General features: G+C 40.2%; 2 protein-coding genes across 9 annotated transcripts in view; one reads left to right on the top strand and one right to left on the bottom strand.

Moving 5' to 3' along the window:
- RARA (retinoic acid receptor alpha) overlaps positions 1-27,448 on the bottom strand; it is a 938,446-nt gene that overhangs the window by 736,409 nt on the left and 174,589 nt on the right. The gene's annotated exons all lie outside the window — the stretch shown is intronic.
- MED24 (mediator complex subunit 24) overlaps positions 16,113-27,448 on the top strand; it is a 63,028-nt gene continuing 51,692 nt past the window's right edge. For all 8 annotated transcript variants that reach the window (XR_006104749.1, XR_006104750.1, XR_006104748.1 and 5 more), the window contains exons 1-5: positions 16,113-16,186; positions 20,769-20,910; positions 24,170-24,252; positions 25,240-25,278; positions 26,062-26,135. Coding sequence is in view for 4 of the 8 variants with exons in the window: in XM_042476505.1 (XP_042332439.1) it covers positions 20,778-20,910; positions 24,170-24,252; positions 25,240-25,278; positions 26,062-26,135 (329 nt within the window). In the remaining 4 variants the exon portion in view is untranslated. The remainder of the gene's footprint in view (positions 16,187-20,768; positions 20,911-24,169; positions 24,253-25,239; positions 25,279-26,061; positions 26,136-27,448) is intronic.

The following is a 27,448-nucleotide window of genomic DNA, read 5'->3' as shown; positions in this document are numbered from 1 at the left end:
TATGCAGAACAAAGGGAAGAACAGATTATGAAGTAATGATGCTGCCTTCGTAGGGGAGAAAGGCTGCATCTGCACTGCAGAAATAATGCAGTTTGACACCACTTTAGCTGCTATGGCTTAATGCTATGAAATCCTGGGATTTGTAGCTTGCTGTGGCATCAGAGCTCTCTTACAGAGAAAGCTAAATAGTTCACCAAACTACAGATCCAGAATTCCATAGCAGGGCAGTGTCAGTTAAAGTGGTGTCAAGCTGCATTATTTCTGCAGTGCAACTATACAATCCTAGACATCCAGAGTGAGTCATTAGTGGGGGGTGGGTTGGTTTATTGATTAACTTTTTTCAAAGCCACACATGATTTATGTGATTAGTGAACTATCTGCATAATATGCAAATTAAGCTGACTGAAGTTGGGGTATCATGGCAGATCATGGCAGTTGTGGCCATCTCCACTTTATCGCTGAGCAATGTGGGATAATAACCCTACCGACATGCCCTATAGATTCGTTGTACAAACTGCAGTTATAGATTTCATGTACAAATCCTACAGCATCATTGTGGAGTATATTCAGCCCTCCTTATCCACAGATTCAAGCATCCACAGCTTGAAAATATTTTTAAAAATACATAAAATCCAAAAAGCAAACCTTGATTTTGCCTTTTTATATAAGGGACACCATTTTAAAATGTCATTGTATTTAATAATAATAATAATAATAATAATAATAATAATAGGATTTATTCATATGCCGCCAATCCATGGATTTTGGTATTCACAGCGAGTCCTGGAACCAAACCTCAGTGGACACCAAGGGCTCACTGTACTTTGGACACTTAAAAATGCAATGGGAATGTGAATATTATCTGCATTACATTTATATCATTTTATTTTTAAATTGAGAGAAGGTACAGAGATGCTGTTAGAATTATTATTATTGTTACTCAGTGATGGGGAGACTGAACACTCTACACATGTTCAGAAATAGGCTATTTAACATAGAGCTTGGATTTTTATTTATTTATTTATTTATTTATTTATTTATTTTACTTTTGGGACTACAACTCCCAGAATCTTCAGACAATGCTTACACACGCAGAGCAGAATTCTCAGAGTAGTAGTCTATACAAATAACTTGTTCATGCAAGTAACTTGTTTGATACAAATGCCTTGCATCAAATCAGACATGAGCTTATCTAGCTCAGTATTGCCTCTTTTGGCTGACACAAACTCTTCCAAGTGTCAAGCAGAGATACTTTCCAGTCCTTTTAGCCAAAATGCTTTTTAAACTGGAGATGCTGGGGACTGAACCAGGGGTCGTAATGCATGCAAATCATAAATGACTGCTCCTTTGACTTCATTCTTAATGTTTTATACATTACAGAGCTGAAATCATGGCACAGAGAATAGGTTCCAGGGCCCATACCCTGACTCCAATTAAGCTTTGCCACAGAAAAGCATTTTAGAAAGCATAAATAACATCTATTATGCATTATTATGCCATGATGCAAATTCCTACTTGTTCTCCATCTCATCCAGTTATCCATCCCACCCCACCCCCTTATCCTTGCAAGATCTTTTTATCCACATGACAATGGCTGTTCCATCCTTGTTCTATTAAGAACAGAAGACCTCCTACAGTTTTTCTGGAGACATATCAAGACCTCTCCCTTTCCTTTGTTTTATTATTTTTTAATTCCCATCATGATTTTACAACTGAGTAAACATTTTTGTTGAGCTGTGACTGAAAAGGGGGAAAAAAGAGGGGCTCCTAATTAGTTTTGTTCCTGTCATTTCTGCTCTGACTCTGCAGAGCTGTCCAGCTGTTTGGGATGTACAGTAATTAATGTCTGTGGTATAGTAATAAGAGGAGAAATATGTTGCAAGGAAATTGTTGGAAGCCAACCTGGGCAGGTAGGATGGATTGGATGCCTATCCAAATGCTGGTTCAGTTAAAGATCTGTTTGCTAGGGCTGATTCAGAATGTAAGAAGAACTATGCTGGATCAGACCAAAGGCCTTTCTAGTTCTAGCGCAAACCTCTCTTTCCACAGCTGACAACTAGATGTCCATGGGAAGTGCACAAGCAGGACATGAACACAATAACACCATGCCATTTAAGTTTTCCAATTTACAGAGACATATTACATGAATGCTAGAAAAGAGGGGGTGAATGTCTTGAGCCCCACCTAAGATGAGGCTGAGGTGAGTCCTTCCCTGGAATGATCTAGTAAAATTGGACTAGCAAGACTCCACTGTATTTGAGCTTCCTTGGATTACTAATCAGACGTATAAGGGTTCAGTTCCCAGCTCAGCTATGAAACCCACTGGGTGACCTTGGGCACGTTACATGCTCTCAGTCTCAGGGGAAGGCAATGGCAAACCTCTGAACAAATCGTGCCAAGAAAACCCCATGATAGGTTTGCCTTGGGGTCACCATAAGTTGGAAACTATGTGAAGGTACCCAGCAACAATATATGATTAAGCGTTGAGAAATATTAAGACAGCTTTTGTCATTCAGCTTTCCCAGGAATAATAAAAGTTGCTTGCAGTCTATTCCATCCATGCTTACTTGGAAGTGAGCTGCACTGAACACATGGACAGCACCCCTAAGTACATACTGTATTGTGCTTATAAGAGTCTTCATATTTAAGGAAGTTTCTGTGATAATTTATAGGGAAAGTAATTTGCCCTTCTACAAGTAGACAAAGGGCCCAAACAGACAGGCCAAAATAAAGCTGCTTCGGTCACTTTGGAGGTATGCTGTTTAAATGACACACATATCTTAAGAAGACTGGAGCATGGCTTTGGCGTGGCTTCCAGCCTCTTAGGACACATGCAGCTTTTAAACAGCATACTTCCAAAGTGACCCAAGACAGCTTTATTTTGGCCTGTCTGTTCAGGCCCAAAATTAGTAACAATTTGCCTACCAGTGCTGAGCACCCCCTCCCCCCAAACCCCTGGAAAAATATACTCTATCTTGACAAGCAGGCATTGATAGCTTTATCTTCCATGTATGTGCCTGATCCTTAAGGATATTTTGAGATACCCGGAGACAGATATCTTGGTTGGTCCTCTGTTAGGCACTCAGTGATCAAACAAAACTGATAGCATACTCTGCAACATTTACCAGATGAAAACTAGGAGACATGTGGCCAAGCAAGATGGGTGTGTGATTAAAAATGGTATACGTTATTAATAAGGAAAAATAGACAAGCTGGGAGAGGCTGCAGCAGTTTGCCTTTAGCCTGTTGGGAAAGGGTCTGTCTCCTCCTTTCTTCTACCTTCTGCTGAATTAATTGTGCAAACTACTTTCCCACTTTGAACTGAGTTTGCAGCCACTGAAATAAGCTGAGGACAAAGGGGGAAATTGGGAGGAGGAGAGAGAAACTGGGTCATTTTAAAAGCAGCTGAATGAGTGAATGAGATTAATCATATTCATAACTGTCCCTATGAAATCAGAATGTTTTGAGATAATTCCATAGAGCATCATCGTTTTGCTGTTCAGTTTCCAATGGAAATTGCCTAATATTTCTGTTTTTACAATATCTGTTTCATATACAGGTCTGAAGTTCAACTCTCAGCCAAGACTAAAGGACATTGTATGAATCTAATCCACAGCTAGCATTTGACATCCTTGGGGATGAGTTACTTCAGTAACTAGCTGCTGAAGTAATGTGGTGAAACTGGTACATATGTTTATATGTAGCCTCTACTTGGGGAATGCTAGTCAGATATTTTTACAGAAATGGGGGCAGGGATAGATAATGAGAGTATGCACATGTCTACGTAACTTGGCTTACTTTCATTTTTTTTAGAGGAAAGTGAAGGGAAAGGCTGGGTAATATATAAAAGTGATATTTCCCCCCCTGTCTGGCAGTGTAACTAGAGATAAACCTAGCTTGGAAAGACACCTGGAAATTTACTTTAGTTCAATGGAAAAGAAGTTGCAGGACATTGGAACTGATGGAGAAATTAACTTTATCAGATGAAGATGGCAAGCAATCACGAAAACTGACACAAGTATATTTGGCACTCATGTTTGGTCTATTCACTATTTAGTTCTATATATCCTTTACCACAATCTCATGGTCTGTTACTGGGATGATCAGTATATTGATTCCTAAGGGAAAGTATAAATCTTTATTTTTGGATTTTTTTTAAAAGGCTCTGATTTTTTAAAATAGCTGACAGTTTATTGTTTACTATATTATTATTGCCTGTTATATTGTTTATTCTGTGTTGCATATTTTTATTATTTGTGAACCGTGAGGGTCAAATGCACACATGATAGGTCACATTTCTTGAATAGATAGATAGATAGATAGATAGATAGATAGATAGATAGATAGATTCTCAGGTTGTTGTAGTCATTGTGTGCCATCAAGTAATTTCTGACTATTGTGGAGTTTTGGGGGCAGAATTTGTTTAGAGGGATCACCCAATGTGTTTACATGGCAGAATGGGGATTCGAATCCTGTTTTCCCAGTGTCCTAGTCCAACACTCAAATCCCTACACTGCGCTAGTTCCCTATTCTCAGGCGTCACAAAGAGAAAAGTACTTACTTCAATTGTTCAAACAGGCCAATATTATATCTGCTGGACCCCTACCAATTGATGGCAGCCAAATTAGCATAGATTTTACAGATGATTTTATTTACAAAGTGCCATGCAAAGTGACGAACCTTTTCAAGTTCTACAAGGTCCTTGTTGAGGTGCAGTGACCTGAATTGTACCCGGTATATCGAGCATGGATGCATTATGATATCGTCAATGCTACTTTTGATTCCTTCCCTAATAATCCCTAGCATGGATTTTTTTTTTACAGCCACTGCATGGTGTGTTAATGTTTTCAACAAGCTAGCTTCTACACAACCAGAAGTTCCCTTTCCTGATCAGACAGTCAGTTATAAAGATATTTAGTTAATTATTTAAATAAATTAACTACCTTTATTTCATTAATACATTGAATTCAAATATATTTGAGTGTTAACAGATCTTTCATATTCTTTAGAAAAAAACAGATAACGATACGATCAAAACTGTATTTTGGTCATACCCTAAGAAGAAAGGACTCACTAGAAAACGCTATAATGCTTGGTAAAGTTGGGATCAATAGGAAAAGAGGAAGACCACATTCTAGATGGATAGATTCAATTAGAGAAGCCACAGCCATGAATCTGCAAGAGCTGAGGGCAGTTGAGGATAGGGAGACTTGGAAGTCTCTCATTCATAGGGTCATCATAAGTCGAAGTCGACTTGAAGGCAGTTAACAAGAACAAAATATAACTTACAGTTCACTAAACAAGAACTATTACAAGACAAAATAAGTTCATTGTTCATTATGGGCCCAAACAGACAGGCCAAAATAATGCTGCTTTGAGTCACTTTGGAGGTATGCTGTTTAAATGTCACACGGATCTTAAGAGGACAGATGCTGTTCCAAAGCTGCTCTCCAGTCCTTAGGAATGAAGCGTGGCTTTGGTGTGGCTTCCGGCCTCTCAGGACGCATGCAGCATTTAAACAGCATACCTCCAAAGTTACCTGAAGTAGCTTTATTTTGGCCTGTCTGTTTAAGCCCTACATTAATATTATCAGAGTCAGTGTGTCATCATAAAATGAACAAATGCAATCTTAATATTCTATGTTGACATTTAATGTTTACCATCATCAGTTAAAATTGTCTTCTAACAATCAGTCATCTTTGACAATGCTGGTTCTTTGGCTTAGTACAGAGATGAGCACTGCCCCATACAGTTGGATATGACTAGACAATCTTGTCAAGGGAAAACCTTTACATTTAGTATTTGGAACCATATGTTGCTCACCTTTACTGTAAACCTTCTAAGCTTCTCCCCCTTTTTATTACACATTACATATTCAAATTACATCCATCTCTTCCTTTCAGTCTTAAGTGTGGCCTTATCTGTGGACATCACAACAGTCTGTGTTTCTTCAGCTCTACTCCGTGAATTGCAGCTACAAAGGGTACGCAAGTTAGGAAGCATAGACAGTTATGCCATTATTACATTATATTAGATCTGCAGGGGAGGAGACAAGAGCTTTGAGGGACAGCCATGCATGTGGTGTGATGTCTAGTATAGCCCAGAGCAACTGTCTGAATTGATGAGGCCCAGGCTGCGGTTTGACTTCCTACCTTTATACTTTCTTGCACGCCTGCCTTGCATTGCTTCTATGGAATGCTCACCTGGCTCCGATCTACTATCTGGCTTCTTGACTTTGCATCCAATTACATCCCCACCCAGAGTTTGGAATGTTACATTTACGGTAAAAGGAAATTTGCTCCCTTTATTTGTTGCAGTATCTAAGAGGTAATTTGCAACTTTATTTGGTTCCCTTTATGCAAAGGTAAATGTGTTACTTTGTAAAAAAAAACCAACACTTAAATGTATAAAATGAGCAAGATTCCTCTCCCACAACTACCCCACAAGCAACATTTTACACACAAAAAAGAACACTAATATTGTTACCATTTTGTACATTATTATTAGGAAGCAATGACAAGTTGCAAGTAAAATTGGTTTCAAAGCATTACTCTGAATCTCTGCAGTCACCTTTCGTTGTACAGTGGTACCCCGGGATACGAAATACCCAGGTTACGAAATTTCCGGGATACGAAAAAATCCCATAGGAAATAATTGTTCCGGGTTACGAATGTTTTTTTCGGGTTACGAAAAAAATTTTGGTGCTTTTTTCAGCTTTTTCGCACGAAATCGCGGCTTTTCCCCATTAGCGCCTATGGCATTTCGGCTTTTCGGGTTACGAAAGCGGCGGCGGAACGAATTAATTTCGTAACCCGAGGCACCACTGTACAAAATTGCTATGTTACAATGGTATTGGTCTGTACCGACTTAATTTATTTGCGGGAACACCTCTCCCTATATAGTCTGCCACGCATTCTCAAAACCTCTGGGAAGAACTTCCTTTCAATTACAGAAGACAAGACTAGTGACAACTTCCCAGAGGTCTTTTATTTCTGCCACCCCAAAATTGTGGAATGACCTGCCGGAGGAGATCCATTTTATTACTACGTTAGACGCTTTCAAGAAAGCAGTTAAGACGGATCTCTTCAGGCAGGCCTTCCCATCTGTCTCTGTATAAAATAGCCCCATCCACTTTAATGCTCCAGTTTACTGACTATGGTGCATTACAGACCGCCCCTTTGGGGCGGCCTGTAGGCGCGCCTTTCCCCGGTGTATCAGGGCCTCAGTGGCCAGAATGGCAGCCGCTGAGGCCCCGATCTGCCACTTTCCAGGCCGCGGGGAAGGGGCAAAGGGCCCCTTCCCCGCAGCCTGGAAAGGGGTGTCCTTGGGGCTTCAAGCCCCAAGGACACCCCGTGGCGGCGGGGAGGAGGAGAAAGGGGCCACTTGGCCCCTTTCTCCTCTGTGTCATTGGCCACAGCTGTCTGAAGGCTGCGCCCAGCGATGCAAAGCCAGGAAGGAGCTCCGAAATGGAGCTCCTTCCAGGGCCGTGGAAAGGGCGCACTAGGCGCCCTGGCATGGCCCCACTACGTCACAACCGTGCCACCTCATTTGGAGGCGGCGCGGTCATGATGTAGTCATGGAGGCGGCCGTGTGGAACGGCCGCTGCCATTTTGTACATGATGAGCATGTACTAGGGTTGGGGAGGTGCAGAAGCACCGCCGCTTCCTAACCCTAGTACATGCTCAGCACGTACTTTAAGGCCCGTCTATAACAGGCCTATGATTAGATTAAATTTTAACTGTTAATTTTATCATCGTATTATGGGAGGGTTAAGGTCTTTGCTAGAAAAACTTTGGTTGATTGTAACTGTATTGTTTTTCTATTGCATTGGTTGCAATCCTGCTTCGATCCACAGGGAGAGGAGGGAAGTATAAATAAATAAATAATTATATTAATGTTGATGGAGGCTGCATTTGCACTGCAGAAATAATGTCATTTAACACCACTTTAACTACCATGGCTTAATGCTACAGGATCCTGGGATTTGTAGTTTGTTGTGGCTAACTAGCTCACAAAATTACAAATTCCAGAATTACTTAGCAGTCCGTGTCTTGGGGTCCAGCACCAGTCCATGGACTATCACTTTGAGTGATACTGCTCTGTGCAATTCAGATCACTTTATGCTCAAGTGACTATACTTCATCTGTTCTACCCCCCCCCCTCCATTGCTGACCTGTTTGTTTGAGGATCTATGGTCTCATTCAATATTCAATATTTATTTCTTAAATAAATGACAGGGGTGTAACTACTGGGAGGGGACAAATTGCCCCATAAGAATTTTGCCCCATGAGTAAAAATTTCCTTCAGTCCCTAGATTTCCCGTATTGCAGCAGCATTTCAGCGGAGCATTTAGTAATACAGTTTAGACATCCAAAGAAAAGGTGGAGGGCAAAGTCACCTAGGGAATGTGAAAACAGAAAATATAAGAGTTTTATGTGTGAATGATTTTCATCCTTGGCTGGAACAGAGCTTTGGTTATTTGCCTTCCTCCAGCCCATTACTATCCACAAAGACAACTAAGACATTTTCAGTTGTACATATGAGCCAGAACCCCAGATTGGATAAATAATCTTTTTTATTGATAGATTCAAAACAACTGTCCTGCAGGAAAATAGCAATGACTACACTAATTTATTGAGGAACTGGTGTGTAACTGGTCTTGCCTTTTGGCAGGGCTTTGTGTATTCCATGCCAACAAGGCAGCTTCAAAAGAAAAGAAAAAACATCAAATAGAAAAATATTAGACATTTCATAAGTAAATAGCAATAGTAAACATAAAAACTATATATTCTCTATTCTCTCTCTATATTGTAGAGACCAAGTAACTTTAGTGCATTATTACTTTATGCATATATATATATATATATATATATATATATAATTTTCTTCCTTTTAAAGCTACACTTGCATAATGTATCCTGCTTCTGGTGGTTGTTCAGAGGCACAAAAAGTTATCTTGGGCTACATCTGCACTGCAAAAATAATCCAGTTTGACTCCACTTTAGTTGCCATGGCTCAATGCTGTGGGATCGTGGGAACTGTAGTTTTGTGAGACATTTTGGATGCAGCCTAAGACACTAACAACTGGCTGCTGCACCAGAAATCCTATTTGTTATCTTATGGGCTCTGAGAATGACCAAGCATTATTCATATATTAGCATAAGGACTCAACACTGGAATTTTCTTTTAATCTCAGGCTTCAAGATTCTAGAGACCAAATTCTACAGGGAACCACAGACAGAAGATTCTACTCTTTTAAAATTGTGGCTAATACATAGTTCCCCCTTTTAGGGATAGGGGACTGAAGTAGATGGCCTCTCTTGACATTGTCAAAATCAGACTCGATTTCACCATGTAAATTGTGTTCCAAGAAAGTCTAGGTCACATCTGTGGCGACATCCATTTCTTGAGTAAGGAAGCTGACAGCTCAGCAGCTCACACGGCTGGTGAATCAATCTCCACCTCCTCACTTTCATTTTCATGTTGCTGCTTGATTTTACCAGGCAGATGGCGAACACTGTTGAGTCCTCTACTGCACATGACAGAGATAGATGCTGGAATAGTCAGAGGGTGTGAGATTCACAGACAGCCAAATTGTGACTTTCTGGAAAGGCATGGAAGATGAGATCAATACAAAATCACTTCCTATCAAATCTCTTGATGGGAAAAACAGACTTTCATCTAGTGAAAAGATGGTCACCTTTAATTTCCTTATTGTCCAAGCATAGCTATGCCTAGTATTAAACAGAGTCCGAAAGCTGCTTTATGCAAGTGGTGCAGGGAAGCAGGAAGCTGAAGAAAGACAAAACTGGGTCTGCTAACTTCCATTGCATCCTATAAACTAGCCTGCTGCCCGCAGGTGAAGAAGATGTCAGTCTGGTCAGCTGTACATGAAATGCAGAATCATAGAATTGGAAGAGACTACAAGGGCTATCCAGTCACTCACAATCAAAGCATCCTCGACAGATGGCCATCCAGCCTCTGCTTAAAGACCTCCAAGGAAGGAGACTCCACTACACTCCAAGGAAGTGTGTTCCACTGTCGAATGTGTGTGCTTGTAAGGGCAGATTTCTAATTTTATATATAAAAGCATACATCTAATATTAATAACCCCTACATTAGGGTCTCATTCCCACTACCTTTTAAACCGGATTGCAAATTGGTTTGAACCAGTTCAAACGACCCTGGTTCCCACTTAAACCGAACCGCTGAAGCGATTCCGAGAGGGGGGCCATGTGCTGGACCCATTTAATCTACGTCTTTTTGACACTGATGTTTTCCACGTCTTTTTTTGATACAACGATTCTGTGCAAGTGTGAACCAGACGCAAATCAGAATTGATTTAAATTTGCCCATCCTCTGGCTGGAGTGGGTCCATTTTGAATAGATTCATGCATGAATGTGAACCACAAGTGGATTATTTTAGAGCAGTGATTCCCAAACTTTGGTCTTCTGGGTGTTTTGGACTTCAATTCTCAGAGGCCCCAGCCAGCTTGTCCAACAGCCAGGTATTCTGGGAGCTGCAGTCCAAACCATCTGGAGGACCAAAGTTTGGAAATCACTGTTTTAGAGGAAAAATGTAATCAGGGCAAATGTAGTGGGAACCATGCTCCACTGTCGAATCAATCCATCGATTTGGATCACAGACTGATTTATCTGTAAGTGGGAATGAGGCCTTAATATGAATACATCTAATGTGAATAATACTATACATACATCTAAGATTAATAATATGAATCCCAGGACAACCATATGGTTGTGGCACACTCATTAATTTAATAGCAATCCAACATTTTTCATGATCTACACAAATTGTTATAATCTATAAATCACAGGCTGATTTTATTCTGAAATTTTTTGATGTGCTCCATTATCCAATGTATGTTTGCAATATGATCCCTAGTGCCTCTTCTTTTCCTCAACCCAGCTTGGACATCTGGCATTTCTCACTCTATATATGATAGTTGTAGTTGGAGCATAAACTTGCATTGTGGTTATATTGGTGGGTTTTCACAGAAATCTTACCGATATTTTTTGGTCAGACTTTGCATATATAGCAAAATCTATGGGACCTCAAGTCCCATTCTTTCCGAAGGCAGTGTGAAATGCATGTGACCATGTTGATGTGGCCATGTACACACACCACCAATGGAGCAGGGCCATCCCTGGATGCTCCAAAACATAGATAGCAAGCCTGCAGAAGAGGAGAGCCAACTGTATTAACAAGTTAGCTATGGTGCCATTGCTGTTGTCTCTGAGAGCTCCTCCACCAGTACTTCTTCTGCCGAGTAGCTCTTTGGCACATTTAATCTGATTTCACAGTAAAAGCCTGTCTGGCATGGCAGATCCTACCAGCAGCATTGCAGTTGTCAGCATAACCTCTTCCTTCACAGGAGCATACAATCCCACCGCTAATAGGTAGTGCCATTGATGGGCACAGTTGTTTGCCTTGGCATAAAAGAAAAAAACTTTTCACAAGATAAATCTGTATTAAGTACCTTGCCAGTGCCTTTGCTCATTTATTTTAAAACTCCTAATCTAGCTTTCTATGCAAAATGAACATCTCAGCAGCTTATAGCTACACAGATAAACCCTTGTTCATATTAATGTGGTAATCAGAGCAGGTGCAGCATCTTTCCTGACAGAATTCTCAGCTTTTGTCTACTGTAAAGAGCCACTAGTTATCCAAAAATCACAGCAAAGGAAAACTGTAGGATATTTTTGTGAAGCTGGGATCTCTTTATGAAGGGAAATATATGATTGATACTTACAGTATGGTTAAATGAAGGTGCATTGTTGTTGTGTGCCTTCAAGTCATTTCCAATTCTTACTTGACTTTCTTGTGTGCCTTTAACACCAGCTTGATGGCATGGAGATAGGCAGTTTCATCCACTAATATTGGTGCATAAATACACAGCCATGAAGGATCACGTCACATTATTTAAATGGGATCTCCATGTTTACATGTCATGTACTTCATAACAACTGTTAAACTAGAGAGGAGGCAACACTACTTGTCTGCCCTTGCTGTGTGTAAACGTCTTGAAACAAGGGTTCTTAACTTGTGGTCCAATGAACCTGTCACCATACACTTCGATGTTTCAGAGATTAAAACTGGGACACATGTGGCCCAGCGATCTCAGACTATAATCAGGATGACAAAAGTTATTAATGAAGAGGAACACAAAGAAGAAGCTATTGCGTGTGGGTGATTTATAGTTTTATGAGTTTCTTATACTGTACAGGTCTGTGATCCCAAAGAGGTTAAGAACTAGCATTCTAAAGGCTACTATGTGACCACTGTTGGAAAACATGCTGAACAAAATGGATATATGGCCCCACAGTACAGTGTGCCCCTTGTGCCCTATGGGGTTTGGTTCCAGGACCCCCCATGGATATTAAAATCTGTGGATGCTCAAGTCCCATTAAATACAATGGCATAGTGAAATGGTGTCCCTTATATAAAACAACAAAATCAAAGTTTGCTTTTTGAAATTTATATACTTTTGTTATATTTTAAAGCTGTGGATGGCTGAATCCATGGATAAAGAATCTGTGGATATGGAGAGTCAACTGTATAGCCTAGCATGATTCTTATTTCCATAGTGATTCTGTTTGTTTGCTTGTTAAACCACAGAGGTTGTTGTTGTTGTATGCTTTCAGATTGTTTCTGACTTAAAGTGATCCTATCATATGGTTTTCTTAGCAAGTTTCTTCAGTGGGGGTTTGCCATTGCCATCCTCTGAGGCTGAGAGTATGTGACTTACCCAAGGTCACCCAGTGGGTTTACATGGCCGAGCCAGGATTTGAATCCTAGTCTCCAGAGTCATAGCTCAACACTCAAAACATTACACCATGTAGGGGGGATGCACACCTGTAAGTAAAGTTAGCAGTCTTCCCCACATTGCATGGTATAACAGGAACTCATACTCTCAATTTGAACTGTAGGCTGCCACTCATTTCTCCCATTTTAAAACAATGGAGCTTGCCACAGTAGACCATCCCTACATTGGTTCTAGATATGAATAAGTTAAAATGAAATAAAGAAGAAAATCTTGATAAGGAGCACACTTGCCCAAATACTCTCTGTGTGTATGTGCCTTCAGATTGCCGGACACATGGAGATGCCATGAATTTCACAAGGGTGTTTATCACACGGAGGTTTTTGCAGCTCAGATCCATGGTGACTCCTGGTTCAGCGATGCGAATACATGTTATAACGTGAATGTTTTTTCACACCTGGTTGCCCTTCCGTTGCCCTTCCAAATCGAGGGAGAATCAAATCCAAGGCAAGTCACGTGATGCAGATTCATGCAAATCGGAGTGAGTGCAAATTGTATTACCACACTGGTGCATACCATGCAGATTCAACGATTTGAATCAGCACCCTTGTGCATGGTCAGTGGGGGTCTGAACGCATCATGACCTTGTACGTTTCTAGGGTGAAAAGGGGCACAGGTTCTTGTTCCCTGTTTCACGTAATTGTGTGAATATTTGCCTCATGAATATTTCTGTGTCTTCTTTATCCCCCTTTTTTATTTTCCCTTCCATTCCAGCAATTTCAACACACACATAGATAGATAGATAGATAGATAGATAGATAGATAGATAGATAGACAGACAGATAGAGATACATATCTGTATATTCACATTCACGCACATACACACATATATATATTCCAACAAAAATGGGTTGTCCTGAAAGTTGCCCTGAAAGTGAAAGGACCACCAAAAGGAAATGGGGGGAAATTGCAGCCCCGCATCATGGGAAATTTACAACCCGGGAGGTTTGCGGTGGTGTACCAGAGCAGAAGTAAAGTTGCATTCCACACTAGACCAATTCGGAGTGAAATCAAAGTGAGCTTGAAAGCGAATTCTGTGAATTTGCTTGTTATCGATTTCACCAAAATGAGGGGTCACTTTAGAATCACTGCAGAGGCGCCACGGAAGGAGCCTCCATAGAAAGGAATCACATGTGATAACACATCACGTTATCGCGTGACTTCGCATTGTGGGACCCACAGTCATGTCGGATCTGAGCTGCAAAAAGCTGCAAAAAACTCCATGTGATAAATACCAAGGTTTTGTTAGGTAAGAGATACTCAGAGTGTTTTTGCCATTTCATCCCTGCGGAATATAGCCTAAAGCACCTGGTATTCCTTGGGCAGTCTCCCATCAAAGTGCTAACCAAAGCTACAAAGAGATAATTAATTAATGGAAGTAATTTTATAGTCCCAGGCTATTCAAAGACTGCATCAACGTTAACCCCTTCAGAAAGCCATTAAACAATTGCACTAATATAGACCCACTAAAAGTGCAATTTTAGCCATCTTTACTCAGACATAATCTTACTCTGCCTTGAATGTTTATGCTTGTTGCATGCCTTTAACTTGTTTCTGATTTATGGCAACCCTATCGCAGGGTTTTCTTGGCAGGATTTGTTCAGAGGGGGATTCCCCTTGCCTTCATCTGAGGCTGAGAGAGTGTGACTTGCCCAAGGTCTCTTGTGACTTTCTATGGCCAAGCATGAATTCGAACCCTGGTCTCCAGAATCGCAATTTGGTGTTTGAACCATGACCGTCCATCAGACTGGTTCTCTTTTATGCTGTTGTATGTTGGTTCTGACTTATGGCAACCATAAGGTGACCCTATCACAGGGTTTTCTGGAGCTGAGAGAGTGTAACTTGCTGCTCAAGGCTCAATGCTATGATGGTTGAGATGAATCATTAGAAAATTACTTCCAAAAGTATAAGCTGCAGTGAGCTTCCATGGCTGATCTGGGAAATTGAACTCTAGTCTCCAAAGTCATAATGAGCCAGCACAGTGCAGTGATTTGAGCACTAGCCTGTTTTAACTTAGGGCCTGAACAGGCAGGCCAAAATAAAGCTGCTTTGGGTCGCTTTGGACGTATGTTGTTTAAATGACACATGTATCATAAGAGGCCAGAAGCTGTGCCAGAGCTGTGCTCTAATCCTTAGGACTGGAGCGTGGCTTTGGTGCGGCTTCTGGCCTTTTAGGATGCACGCAGCATTTAAACAGCATACTTCCAAAGTGACCCAAAGCAGCTTTATTTTGGCCTGTCTGTTCAGGCCCTTAGATTGTCTTAATTTTGTTAGTTGCCTTAAGTCCTTGTACTGGGAGGAAGGGGGGATATAAATAAACATAAACATAAACATAATAATAATAATGACGACTCTGGAGACCCGGGTTCAGTTCCCAGCTCAGCCACGAACCCAGTTGTCCAAAGCAGGCCAAGGCACCGCAAAATGTAAGGCCTTCAAGAAAAAATATCGGCTGTGACCAAACAAAATCTAAAAACACTCATATAAATATAAACCAATGCTTCTGAGTTGTGCTCAAAAGGGAGGACATTTTGAGAATCCCTCCTGGACATAAGGCTGAAATGTGTCCTAGAACAGGAGGATGCTTGGTTGCCCTGAATGTAGGACACTACCAAATAAAAGCTAAAAAAATGCTCATATAAACATAAATCCTTGCTTTTTAGTCATGCTCAAAAGGAGGACATTGTGGAATTACTCCTGGACAGAAAGCTGAAATGGAAGCTGTGTCCTGGAAAAGGAGGACACTACCAAATGGAATTCCTCCTGGACATAAGGCTGAAATGGAGGCTGTGTCCTAGAATAGGAGGATGCTTGGTCACAGTGAATGTAGGACACTACCAAATAAAAGCTGAAAAAGACACTCCTATAAATGTAGCTTTGTGCTTCTTAGGCCCCAAATGGAGGACATTTTGGGAGTTCCCCCTGGACAGAAGGCTGTGTCCTAGAATAGGAGGATATTAGTGGTCACTGTGCCTGAAACCCACTGGTAGTGACTTTGGTTAAGTCACACTCTCTCAGCCTCAGGGGGAAAGGCCATGGCAAACCCTTTCTGGACAAATTTTGCCAAGAAAACCCCATGATAGAGTGAGACTATGATTCTAACAACAACAACAACAACTCCAGAGTCATAGTCCAGCCCTCAAACCAATACATCACTCTAGGATCCCTTTTAGGCCTGCATCTTTAAAGAAAACTACGACTCCCAGCAGCCCTTGCGCCGGAGAAGCCGCTCCCAGCCAATCAGGGCGAGGTTCTTTGTCAAGCGCTAAAATGGCGGAGCCCAGGAACTGAGCAGAGAGAAGGAGTGTGTTTCTTTGTACTGTATAATAGAGGGGAAACCATTGGTAAGTTCAGCTGCTTTTTAAGGAGCAAAGGAAGAACCCCAACTTTGCCTCACTTTAATCAATCAATCCCCCTTCTGGAGCTGGTTATGGCAGCTAGTGCTGCATCTGCACTGTAAAAATAATCTGGTTTGAGACCGCTTTAATTGCCATGGCTCCATGCTATGGAATTCTGGGAATTGTAGTTTGTTGTGGGGGCCCCAGAGCAGAGCTATATGTTGTATTTTGATATTTTGTTAAATATCTAAAGGGGGGGAAGGAGGAGGAGGGAATTATTTATATTGTATTATTGTATTTCATTAGAGTTGTATTTTATGCATGTATTGGTTTTATTATTATTGTATGACTGTATTGTATTTTATGGATTTGCTTTTGTAATTTTATAATATATAATAATAATAACAATAAATGTTATTTATATACCACCTTTCCAAAGGATTAATAAATAATAAAATTTATTATTATTATTATTATTATTATATAATATTATAATATATATTATAAAATTACCATCTAATTAATAATAATAATAATAGTAATAGTAATAATAATTGTAAGCCGCTCCTGAGATCCTTTAGGGCTGAAGGGTGAGGTATAAAGACCGTAAGTAAATAAAAATCATAGCATTGATCCATGACAGTTAAAGCAGTTTCAAGCTGCATTAATTCTGCAATGCGGATGCTTCCAGGGCGATCTTTTTCTTAATGTAAGCATGTCTCTAGGTCAGTCCAAGATCCTCTTTCTCTTAACATTTTTGTGTATTTATTTTGCAAGACTCCTAGCAAGTGTGAAATGATCCAATTGATCCATTGGCTAGTGGCTCGCCAGTGTTCTGTCCTCTATGTTCTCCCAGCCGGTGTTTTAAGTTTACATTACAGGAGAGGATTCTAAAGTATAAAGATAATAATGCCAACATGAGGATTGTTCAAGCCATTTTATTCTCCCTCACCATGCACAGATTGTGAGATCTAGTATCACAACAAAATACAATTCCCAGAATTCCTGTAGCATTGCGCCATGGCAGTTAAAGTGGTGTCAAACTGGATTATTTCTGCAGGGCAGATGCAGCCTAAGCTGTGTTTAGAAACCACACTTGTCCCTCCATATTCGCTAGGGTTAGGGGCACAAGACCCCAGTAGAAATGGAAATGGAATAACAAAAACACCATGTTTTTACTTGAGAGGACACCTCTCTAGGAATCTCAACATCTGCCAGACACTGACCATAGAGTTGCGCTGGAGGAGCTACAAAGGCCTAGTAGAGTACTCTCTCTAGGAATCTCTAGGTCTTTCAGTGCAACTTCTGAAGTAGACCATAGAGTTGCACTGGAGGATCTAGATATTCTTAGAGAGAACATATTAATCAAGTCTGTGAATAATCAAAGCCGCAAATATGGAAGGATGAGTGTATAGTTGTTTATTGTTGTATGCCTTCAAATCATGGTCTCCAGAGCCATAGTCCAGTGTTCAAACCATTACACCTAGTGGTTCTCATGTGTGCGAAGCAAAGAATACTCTATGTTTTAATTCAGTAAAGGGAGTCACATTTGGGAATGGATTCACCATCCCATTGACATGGGAATCAGCAACCTCAACTGCTATGGTTGGCTCATGGGTTGTCACAGTATGGCCCTGATTTATGATAGGAGCGTGAGAGAGAAAACCTCTTTACATTCTCCATATTATTAATAATTTTATAAACTTTTTCCTTTGTCTGCATCCCACAAAAAGCTTCAAGACTATTAACCTTTTTGTACAGAGAAGATAGTGACAATTTGATGTTTTTTGTTTTTTGTTTTCCTTTTCTGCATTTGTTCACTTTGGTGATATTCCCTAGGTTTAATAGCTCAAGCTGTAAACAGTATTCCAGATGTGACTATGCCATCAATTTATATAAAGACATTGCGGCGTAGTCAATTATATGTGTATAAATCCAATTGATAGTACCAACTGGAATAGACCCATTGATTCAAAATGGAACTTATATAGATGTTGACTTTACAGATTCCCATTAAATCATTAAAGCCAGAAAACCAGAGTTGACTTAGCCATGGATCAGTGTAAGTACAGTTGCCACTCCTAACTTGTGGATCTGGGACCCGCACCCTCGAATATCTACGGAGGGGTGACTTCTGCCACTTCCAATGGTGTGCGCGCTTAGCATGCATGCCCCGCTAAACCCAATGAGGCTTGAATATGTGTGAGCCTCCATTTTGCAGGGGGCGTCTGGAATGGATCCCCCAGGAAAACGGAAGGCCAAAAGGAACTATCCCCTGGGGAAAGGGAAGAGTGCAATCTGTCCTGAAAGCACTGATTCCCTTCTGCTCTCTCATCCATCCACCCTTTAGTGTTTTCCTTTGCTTCATCCTTTAGCTACATTGTTACATGCCCTGAGGTTTTATTACCCTCGATTTACCCACAAGGCATATCAAAATCCATACTTTTTGGCCCCAAACCTGTCAGACTCATATATGAGGTTGACTTATAGGGCCTGAACAGACAGGCCAAAATAAAGCTGCTTCGGGTCACTTTGGAGGTATGCTATTACACATGCATTTTAAGAGGCCAGAAGCTGCGCCAAAGTTGTGTTCCAGTCCTTAGGACTGGAGCATGGCTTTGGTGCAGTTTCCAGCCTCTTAAGGACGCATGCATCATTTAAACAGCATACCTCCAAAGTAACCCAAAGCAGTTTTATTATGACCTGTCTGTTTGGGCCTATAGTCAAGTACATACGGTAGTTAAAGAGAGCTGAATCTGAGATATATCTGTGGCTTTATTTCTTTTGTAGAGATATAAATTAGTGGTTTCAGATGCACTCACTGCACTAATTATCAATTCCATTTCAAGCTGAGAAACATCTGATTCAGTACAACTAACTGAGCATTCTGTTTTACTAAAGGATGGATGGGAGTCTGTGGTCACAGGCAACTTTTAACATTTTTGTCTTGACTACTTGCACCTGTGACTGTTTGAGACATAGGATATTTTGTAATATAGGAACAAGTTTTGCATTGTGTTCATTTGTTAGTCTATTCCTCTGAGCTTTAAGTTTGTCAATACTCGATACCTTGGAGGAAAGAATAGCTAGAAGTTCATATACTATAGTTAGCCTATATAACATAATTGATTGCAGTAAACAGCCCAGATAATTATGGATGATTGGGTGTGTGTATGCATGTATGTGGATGGGTTGGACACTTTCCAGGGAAAAATAGAGCATTGGAATTTTTTTCTGTTTTGGAAAAATTCCCACTCCACATCTCTGCATGATGCAGCATGCCCAACACATCCAGTTTTCACTCGTTCATTTCCGGTTCTGGGTTATGCAAACTGGATCTATAAAACAGAAAGAATTGGTGGAGACTACCAAATGGCTTCTGTTTTGTGTAGCTCGGTTCTGCTTTGTACTAATAAAAGCGTTAGAAATGACAGGCGTACTAAACCGTTTCCTTCCTAGACTTGGGAGTATAAATGAGGAATTCAGTTCTCCACTTCCTCTACCACCCACTCTATAATCTTCAAGAAATCATATGCTCTGTCGTGCAAAAAGGAAGAATGCAGGGTTTACTAATCATAAGGGATTAGCCATTTCAGACTTGCTCTGTGTGTATTTGTATGACTATTTGAGGTTCAAAGAGCTGCTTTTATTTATTTGGAAAGTTAAATTGCAAAATAACAGTATATTTTAAGAGCATTTTAATCATAAAGGAATGTATGCCTTTACACATACCATTTAGTTATTTGTGTCAATGGTCATTCAGATTGCAGTCTTCAGTACAATTGCTAAATAGTAAGTCCTATTGGACACCGTGGAATTTTTTATTAGTCCACAGATAGGATTACATGTTATAAACAGATAGATGATGTGTGGTCCTCTATATTTTTGTTGCACTGCAGCTCATTGAATTTTTCAGCATTGTCTATTCCAGTTAGAGCTGATGGGATCTGCAGCTGAGCAACATCTGAAAGGCCACCTGCTTTCCCCTCTCTGATATAAAATAAAATAACTGTCAAAATACAGAAAGGCTGCTAAAGAATAATGACATACCATATGGAACTCTGAGAAAGTTTCCGTGTCTGTATGTAATTGTAATTATGTATATTAGTTGATGGAGCCCCGACTCAGGGGTTGTCCAAAAGGACCAAAATGCCTGTGTTCCCCCAGTGTTGCATTGTTCTGCTTAGATGACACAGATCCTAGCAGACTTAACATGGATCTGGTCCGATCCCAGAGTAAACAGCCTTTACCCCAGGTCAATTTGACAGCAAGGGTGCTGGCCTGTTGAATAAATTCTGGGTTTTGCTAATTCCTTTGTTACAAATATGAATACTGTATTTAAATATAGTTTCTTCAGAAGCTCTAAGGTGGAACCAGTGTGTGGCATAATCCAAGTGATAGAGTTTGGAACTCATATGGACCTCAGTTGAAAACTTTTGTAGCCATGAATTGCATGGTTGGCATTGAAAAAGTATTCTTTTAACAAAATGAGAGAGAAGTGTTGAAGCCCCTTTATATCCTGGAAAAATGTTGGAAGTCTGATAGGATGCATGATGGAGTCCAGGGTCAAGTTTTATTTTTCTTACAGGATAAGAAGATGATGAAAGTGGTCAACCTCAAACAGGCCATTCTCCATGCTTGGAAAGAAAGATGGAGTGATTACCAGTGGGCCATAAACATGAAAAAATTCTTCCCTAAGGGGACTACGTGGGACATCCTGAATTTAGCAGGTCTGTTTTATAGTTACTGCAGATCATAAGTGTTCATTACAGGTTGTTCCTAGACAGTGTGCTCTATGCGCCACAAATTGCTGAGCAGTAATTTGAATCCTGGTCTCCTAGTCCAGCACTTAAACCACTATACCACATTTGGTCCATCCCACCATAGATAAGTAGATTTACACATGCATAGTAGTGGAAATGTTTCACCCAGGCCAAAAGCAAGAAACAGAGTTTAACGTGTAGATGAACTCTAGTGGCTTCAGGATTGTAATCAAAAAGGCCAAAGGGAACAAAAAACCAAAGCAAAGCAAAGCAAAAAAACCTAAAATGTATATAGGCAGAGAATTGATTAGTAGTTGGTTAACAAAAGATGACCTTTGGTGAGACAAAGGCCTTTATTCCAGGGGTGGGAAACCATGGGAGGCCAGGTGACCACATTGCCCCCCAAGACCTTTGAGAGCTGTATACATAACCCCCAAATGCTTTCTAAGGGGCATGGGGAGCATTTCCATCATATTTTATCATTTTAGAGGATGAATGTGTACTCCTAAAGGTTTGAATAATATTATGGGGTCCTTTAGCAGTGCTATCAAAGAGGATATGGGGACAGAGCTGATTTTGGGGTCTACCACAACATCTGGATGTGTCACTCTGTTGGAAGGTCTTTTGTTGCCATTGAGTAATCTTTTCAAGCTTGGGTAGGTGTCTGTAAGCAAGGACAGACTTACAATTCAGTGGCTGTTTACATTTCATGGCTTCCAATTAAGAAACAATGGAAAATGTTGTGTTCTGTGAAAGGAGTATGGTGTGTTTCACACAAAACTATAGCATTGAAGATTTTTTAAAGGAGATATGGGTAGGGAAAACCATGGTTTGTTACATTCATAAAGCTTGAACTTTTGCTCTCCCATGCAGACTTTTATTACCATTAATAACTAACAATAGTTTATCATGATGTCCGAACTTGAACAAGCTATGGTTAGTGTTAAATAGGGTTTACTGAATCAAACAAGCTTTATAAGCCATGGTTGAAGTTGTCATGTTTCAGTAAACCAACTGTAGTTTGTTTCAGTTCAGACATACTGCTGAAATATGTGTAATTAAAAATAGAAACTAAAACCTTCAGCCGGCTTGCAGCCATGCCAAAAGGAGAGATGAGAGGAGACATGCGAGCTTCATAGTCATGTAATTATAAACCATAGTTTATCATTATGTTGGAATGCAGTGAACCAAAGTAAGAATTAAACTGATATGAGATGGATTTAATTTTGTAATATCAATGCACTTTCACATCATTCTTAGCCCCATTACTGTTCTTTCCAAATTGTGACACCTAAGTAAACATTTCCCACAGATTGTCATGGTTAGCTTCATAACAAAAGGGTCTAGAAACTAAGGGAAGGAAAAATGTGATTTTTAGAATTCTGGATATATATTATTGAATTTTATGTTATCATTCTCTTCATCACTGGCTGATGTTTGCATTCCTTTCTTCCTCCTCCTTGGTTTTATCTTGTTTGAAAAGCAAAACAACACTTTTATGGTAATTCTAGTGTCATTTCTTGTATGGTACAAATTCATGGAATTTTAAGTTTGCTCAGCACTTTTTTAAAAAAAAGACTAAAGCTTTTAAAGCTGGGATCTGTTCTGTTTAAATTTGTAACATACCAAGTGGATTAATGATGGAATATAAACAATGGAGATGATTATTAATATGTCTGCAAGACTGGTGTAGTTTTTCCAGCTGAGATTGGAGGAGGACTTTTGGCTTTTTGCTCAGACATGACAGTTTTGTGTCTCCATAAATTGTGGAAAATATCCACCCTGCAAAGGCTGTGGATAACTAAAAAGGTGGGTTATATTCTGGGTGGGGGCAGTAGTTGACTGGGGAACAATTATGAAGTGGACATGAATAACTCTCAAACAGTTATGGAAGATGGATGAGGTTACTGATGGCTGCCCTGATGTTGTGAACATCTGGAAAAGGTTAATGGATAGAACTGTGAGCAGGCCTAGTGGTTGTTAGGGCAACCCCAGAAGGGAAACTTTAGAAGGGATAGTAGTATATTGGGTCTGATGGGACTTTTTGGGCCAGCCTTAGATATGGATATCTATTGTGGCTGTTGCTCCATGCAGCCCTAGAATATGGATAAAGGTGAAGAGCTGGAAGCAGTAGAATTACAGTTAGTCCAGTGGTGCTAAATAGACGCCCCTTTTCCTGGTGGTGGTTTTTATACACCACATCAGGTTGTGTCCGGTTTTTAATTTTTTGAAATCTACAGTATGTACAGTGGGCCCTTGATATCCACTGTGGTTTGGTTCCAGCCCCCCTCCCTTGGATGCTCAAGTCTTATTAAATACAATGGAATCCGTTATAAAAATTGGCAAAAATCAAGGTTTGCTTTTTAGAAAGTATAGGATTTTTTCCCAATATTTTCAAGCTGTGGATAGTTGAATCCATGGATAAAAAAATCCATGGATGTGGAGAGCTAATTAACCCAGATTACATTTGTTCACATTAAGGATGCTGATGGGAGGCATAGTGGGAAAATGAGGATGGTAACCCTTTTTGCTTTGTTATAGAGGAAGGTGGGGAAGGTTCTTGTGATGGGAGATAAATATTTCTGAGAAGATAGTGAAATAGCTGGGCTTAGGAGAGTCCCCCTGCCTCCTCCGGCACTGTATAGTCATTCAAATGGTTAATTCAAAACTTAACTGAGCAGATAGGGCATACGCTGCCCCTTCCTTCATTGCCAAACCCAGCATGTTGGCAGGCTGCCACCGAGGAATGCGTGCCAGCAATTGGCCTGCATTCTGTGGAGAGATTCTATGTGCCAGCCCTCAACAATCCTCTCCACCTTCTCTCCTTCAATCTTCGGAAGTGTTTGGCGCATACTACCGGTTAACAGAGGTGCTTTCTGAGAAGTGCTCTGTACCACTTGAGGCTGCAGAGGTCATGTAAAGGTGATGTGCATTGACTGCAGCAAATTCAGCATGTGGGGAAGGGGGTGGCATGGCAGCAGCATCCATTTCTTACCCAGAATTCCTTGTGGAATAATGACCTACCTTCCCCGCACCCCTTCCCCAGAATTATTTACTCCCCCTGTGCTGCCAGAGGACCCAAAATTATGGGAACTTGGCACTTTCTAAGATTTTGTGTGAGAACTTTGCAGCTCCCATGGTAGCTTTCATTCTTTTTCATGCACATTACTCAAGTTGCTCATTACTCAAGTTGATTTTCTCCTTTCTTTCTTTTTTTTAATTACAGAAGCACTTCTTGAACAAGCCATGACTGGCCTCGCACCAAACCCACTGATCCTGTCCTACCTGAAATATGCCATCAGTTCCCAGGTAAAAATCCCATAGTTGGCCTTTTCATCTTCAGGGGGCATAAATAGATTTTAATGGGTTGAATGATTATATTCAGTTAGATGATTAAAAAAAAAATTCAGACAGAACTCAGATCTAAGTGACAACACGATTTTCTGGCTCTTTTCCTCTTTGAAATACTGGACCAATTCAGCTCATTTTTCATATCATATATAATCCCAAAGTTTTTTTTTTAATCTTGTGCATAAATTATTCTGGTTTTGCTAAATCATGGAGGATGAGAGATGTCAAAAAATGTTGTCCACTTGATTTAAAGCATATCTTTAGAACTATAAGAAATCTCAGGAAGCAGTATTCTGTGTTCCTGTAGAATTGTTCTGGTTAATCATGGATTGTCATTCAGTACAGTAATCATTGTTCTGATTATTATCAGTTCCGTTTTGTTGTGGGGTTGTTCAAACTATTGGAACAACTAGAAATCACAATAAACAATTTTATGGCTAGCTGATAAAATCAAAATAAGCAATGAAATCAAAATGATTTATGTTTAATAGCTTCTGCTGTGGCTCTGAAAGAGATTCTTGGAAATCTTCATTCACCTTCCTCTGCCGAATGAATAGTGATAATGTGTTGTCTTGTGTAGTTTGCCCTGAGTGAGAAAAACAAGTAACATCCCTCACCCTTCTGTTGCTGGAAGGTTACCGTAACTTTCTTGCAAGGTTTTGCAACCAAGAGATTTTTTTTTTTTTTGGATGCTTTTAAACCTATCCTTTTCTTTCTTTAGTTGCTCACTACAAAGTTGATGTGCAGCAAATATTCCATCACCTAAAAATGTCTGTTTAAATTTGTGCCAGACCAGCGCTCATGCAACAAGCTGGGACGCTGTTAAGTGACCTTGTCACCCCCCCATGGCAGTCGAAATGGCAGGGCTTGTTTGTGGTTTTGTTTTTTAAAATGTTATCTTTTGCTAGTAACCACTTCTCTCTGTCTCTCTTGTTTTGGCTACAGATGGTGTCTTCTTCTAGTGTTCTGATGGCCATCAGCAAGGTAGCATTTAGATACCTTTTTCTGCAACCTCATTTTCCTTTCTAATAACCTGAGATAAAAGTGTTTTATTCAGGGACTATAGGATTCCCCCCACCCACCCCCAAAAGCCCCTGATATACAACCTGGCAACTTAGGAAAATATCTGGTTCACCTTAATGTCATAGGAAGTTTCTAGCTTTTGTGATTGTGTATAAAGTATTTTTTTTAAAGTTATGCCTGAAGACTGAAAACTGTCTGAATATAAACAATGGGAATTTTTTGCAAAACATTAAACTTTTTTAACTTGTCAACATTACCTCAGTTCATGTCTACCTGATCATCTTTTTGCATTTATTCTTACTAAGTTAATAATTATACAGTCCACAGTTCTGAATGAAAGTACAGTTGGCCTGCCTTATAGGCGAGCTTGCCTTCCGTGACTTGGAGCTCACGCAGAAGGCAAGCCCAGGCAGAAATATTATTGTTGTTGTTGTTATTATTATTATTATTATTATCATCCTTTATTTATGTTCTCATGCCACATGCCCCGTGCGCTGCCGCAAGCATGTGCCCCATTATTTCTTATGGAGTTTGAGCATACACTCTTTCCCCATACGTATGGGGAGGGCAGACTGTCACAGGAGCAGAATTGGCTATAGGTAACATTTGAAAAATCATTGAAATATTGAGCAGGCCAACATGTATAGGAAGCGTTATCTTGTGGAAAGCATAAGACTTTATATTTTGTATTTTCTCTTGTTTCTTTTGAGATCTTATCTTTTAACTTGGTATTCCCTCTCTCAGTTTGATGACTTCTCTCGAAACATCTGTGTTCAGTCGTTGCTGGGAATTATGGACATGTTCTGTGACCGGCTCAGGTAAGGAGTGAGCAATACTTTGGGTGGGTTGGAAGAGAGAGGAAGTGGCAGCATGTCATAAATCAGGATGGACAGGAGATGGGTCATGGCCAGCCAGTGGAAATCCAAGCACCTGCTTGTTGCTGAGAATCCTCTTCCCCTCCCTCCTTTCCCTCCTCCATCTTTTCCAATTTACACAAAACATGGAAATAGTGTGAAAACTACAATATGATACCACAAGAATATGAACACATCACAATAAGTTGAATAATGTATATCTTAGCAGCATCACTGGATATAACTAACATTTGTGCATTTTTCAACAAAGCACGAAATTTAGCACACAGGTAAACTAATATATTATGGGCAAATCTAGATATTAGACTGTCACAGGTCCAAAACACACTACAGAAATAATCCAGTTTGAGACTGCTTTAACTGCCCTGGCTCTATGGTAGGGAATTCTGGGAACTGTAGTTTTGTGAGACAATTGTATTCTCTCTCAGAGAGCTCTGAGTACACAATAAACTACAATTCCCAGATTCCCTAGCACTGAGCCAGAGCAGTTAAAGCAGTCTCAAACTGGATTTTTTCTGCAGTGTGTTTTGGACCACAGATTTCTCCCCGTTTGGTGATGGCCATCTTGCAAAGTTTCTTATAAACTGTCCCAACCATCCTGGCTTCATGTGATGTCAAGTCTTGATTTGAAAGTTTCTAATTGAGATTACATGAAGCCAGGGAAGGCTGTTTGATCCATTTAATTTTATTCAGTATCATTAAAATAAATAATAAATAAAACTTTTATTTGCATCCTGCTTTTTGTAAAAATAATCAAAGCGGTGAACAACATATAAAAATCATACAATAATATACATAATCCCCCCCCCCTTAAAAAGAATTAAACACATTGAGATTAAAATTACATAATTAATATTTAAAATCTAATAATCACAGGCCGGGTTATAACAAGACCAAGAATATCCATGGTGTGTGGGTGTGATTACTATATGGCCGAGGACTCTATTTTGGAAAGGCCTGCCGGAAAAGATCCGTCTTGACAGCTTTTTAAAAAGTGGTAATTCGACGGATCTTATCCAGCAGGCTGTTCCACCGGCTGGGAGCTGTTGCAGAAAAAGTCCTCTGGGAGATGGCAACTAGCCTAGTCTTTAAGGGGTGCAATAAATTCCTCCCAAAGGACCTGAGTATACAGGGCAGATTACATGGAAGCAGGCAATTCCTTAAATAAATTGGACCCAAGCCATGTAGGGCTTTAAAGATGATAACCAACACCTTGTACTGCTCCCAGAAGCCAATGGGCAGCCATTGGAGTGACT

The sequence above is a fragment of the Sceloporus undulatus genome, chromosome 6 (genome assembly GCF_019175285.1).
Source record: "Sceloporus undulatus isolate JIND9_A2432 ecotype Alabama chromosome 6, SceUnd_v1.1, whole genome shotgun sequence".
In the NCBI taxonomy this organism is placed as follows: Eukaryota; Metazoa; Chordata; class Lepidosauria; order Squamata; family Phrynosomatidae; genus Sceloporus; species Sceloporus undulatus.
This window is presented reverse-complemented; position numbering and strand designations above follow the sequence as displayed.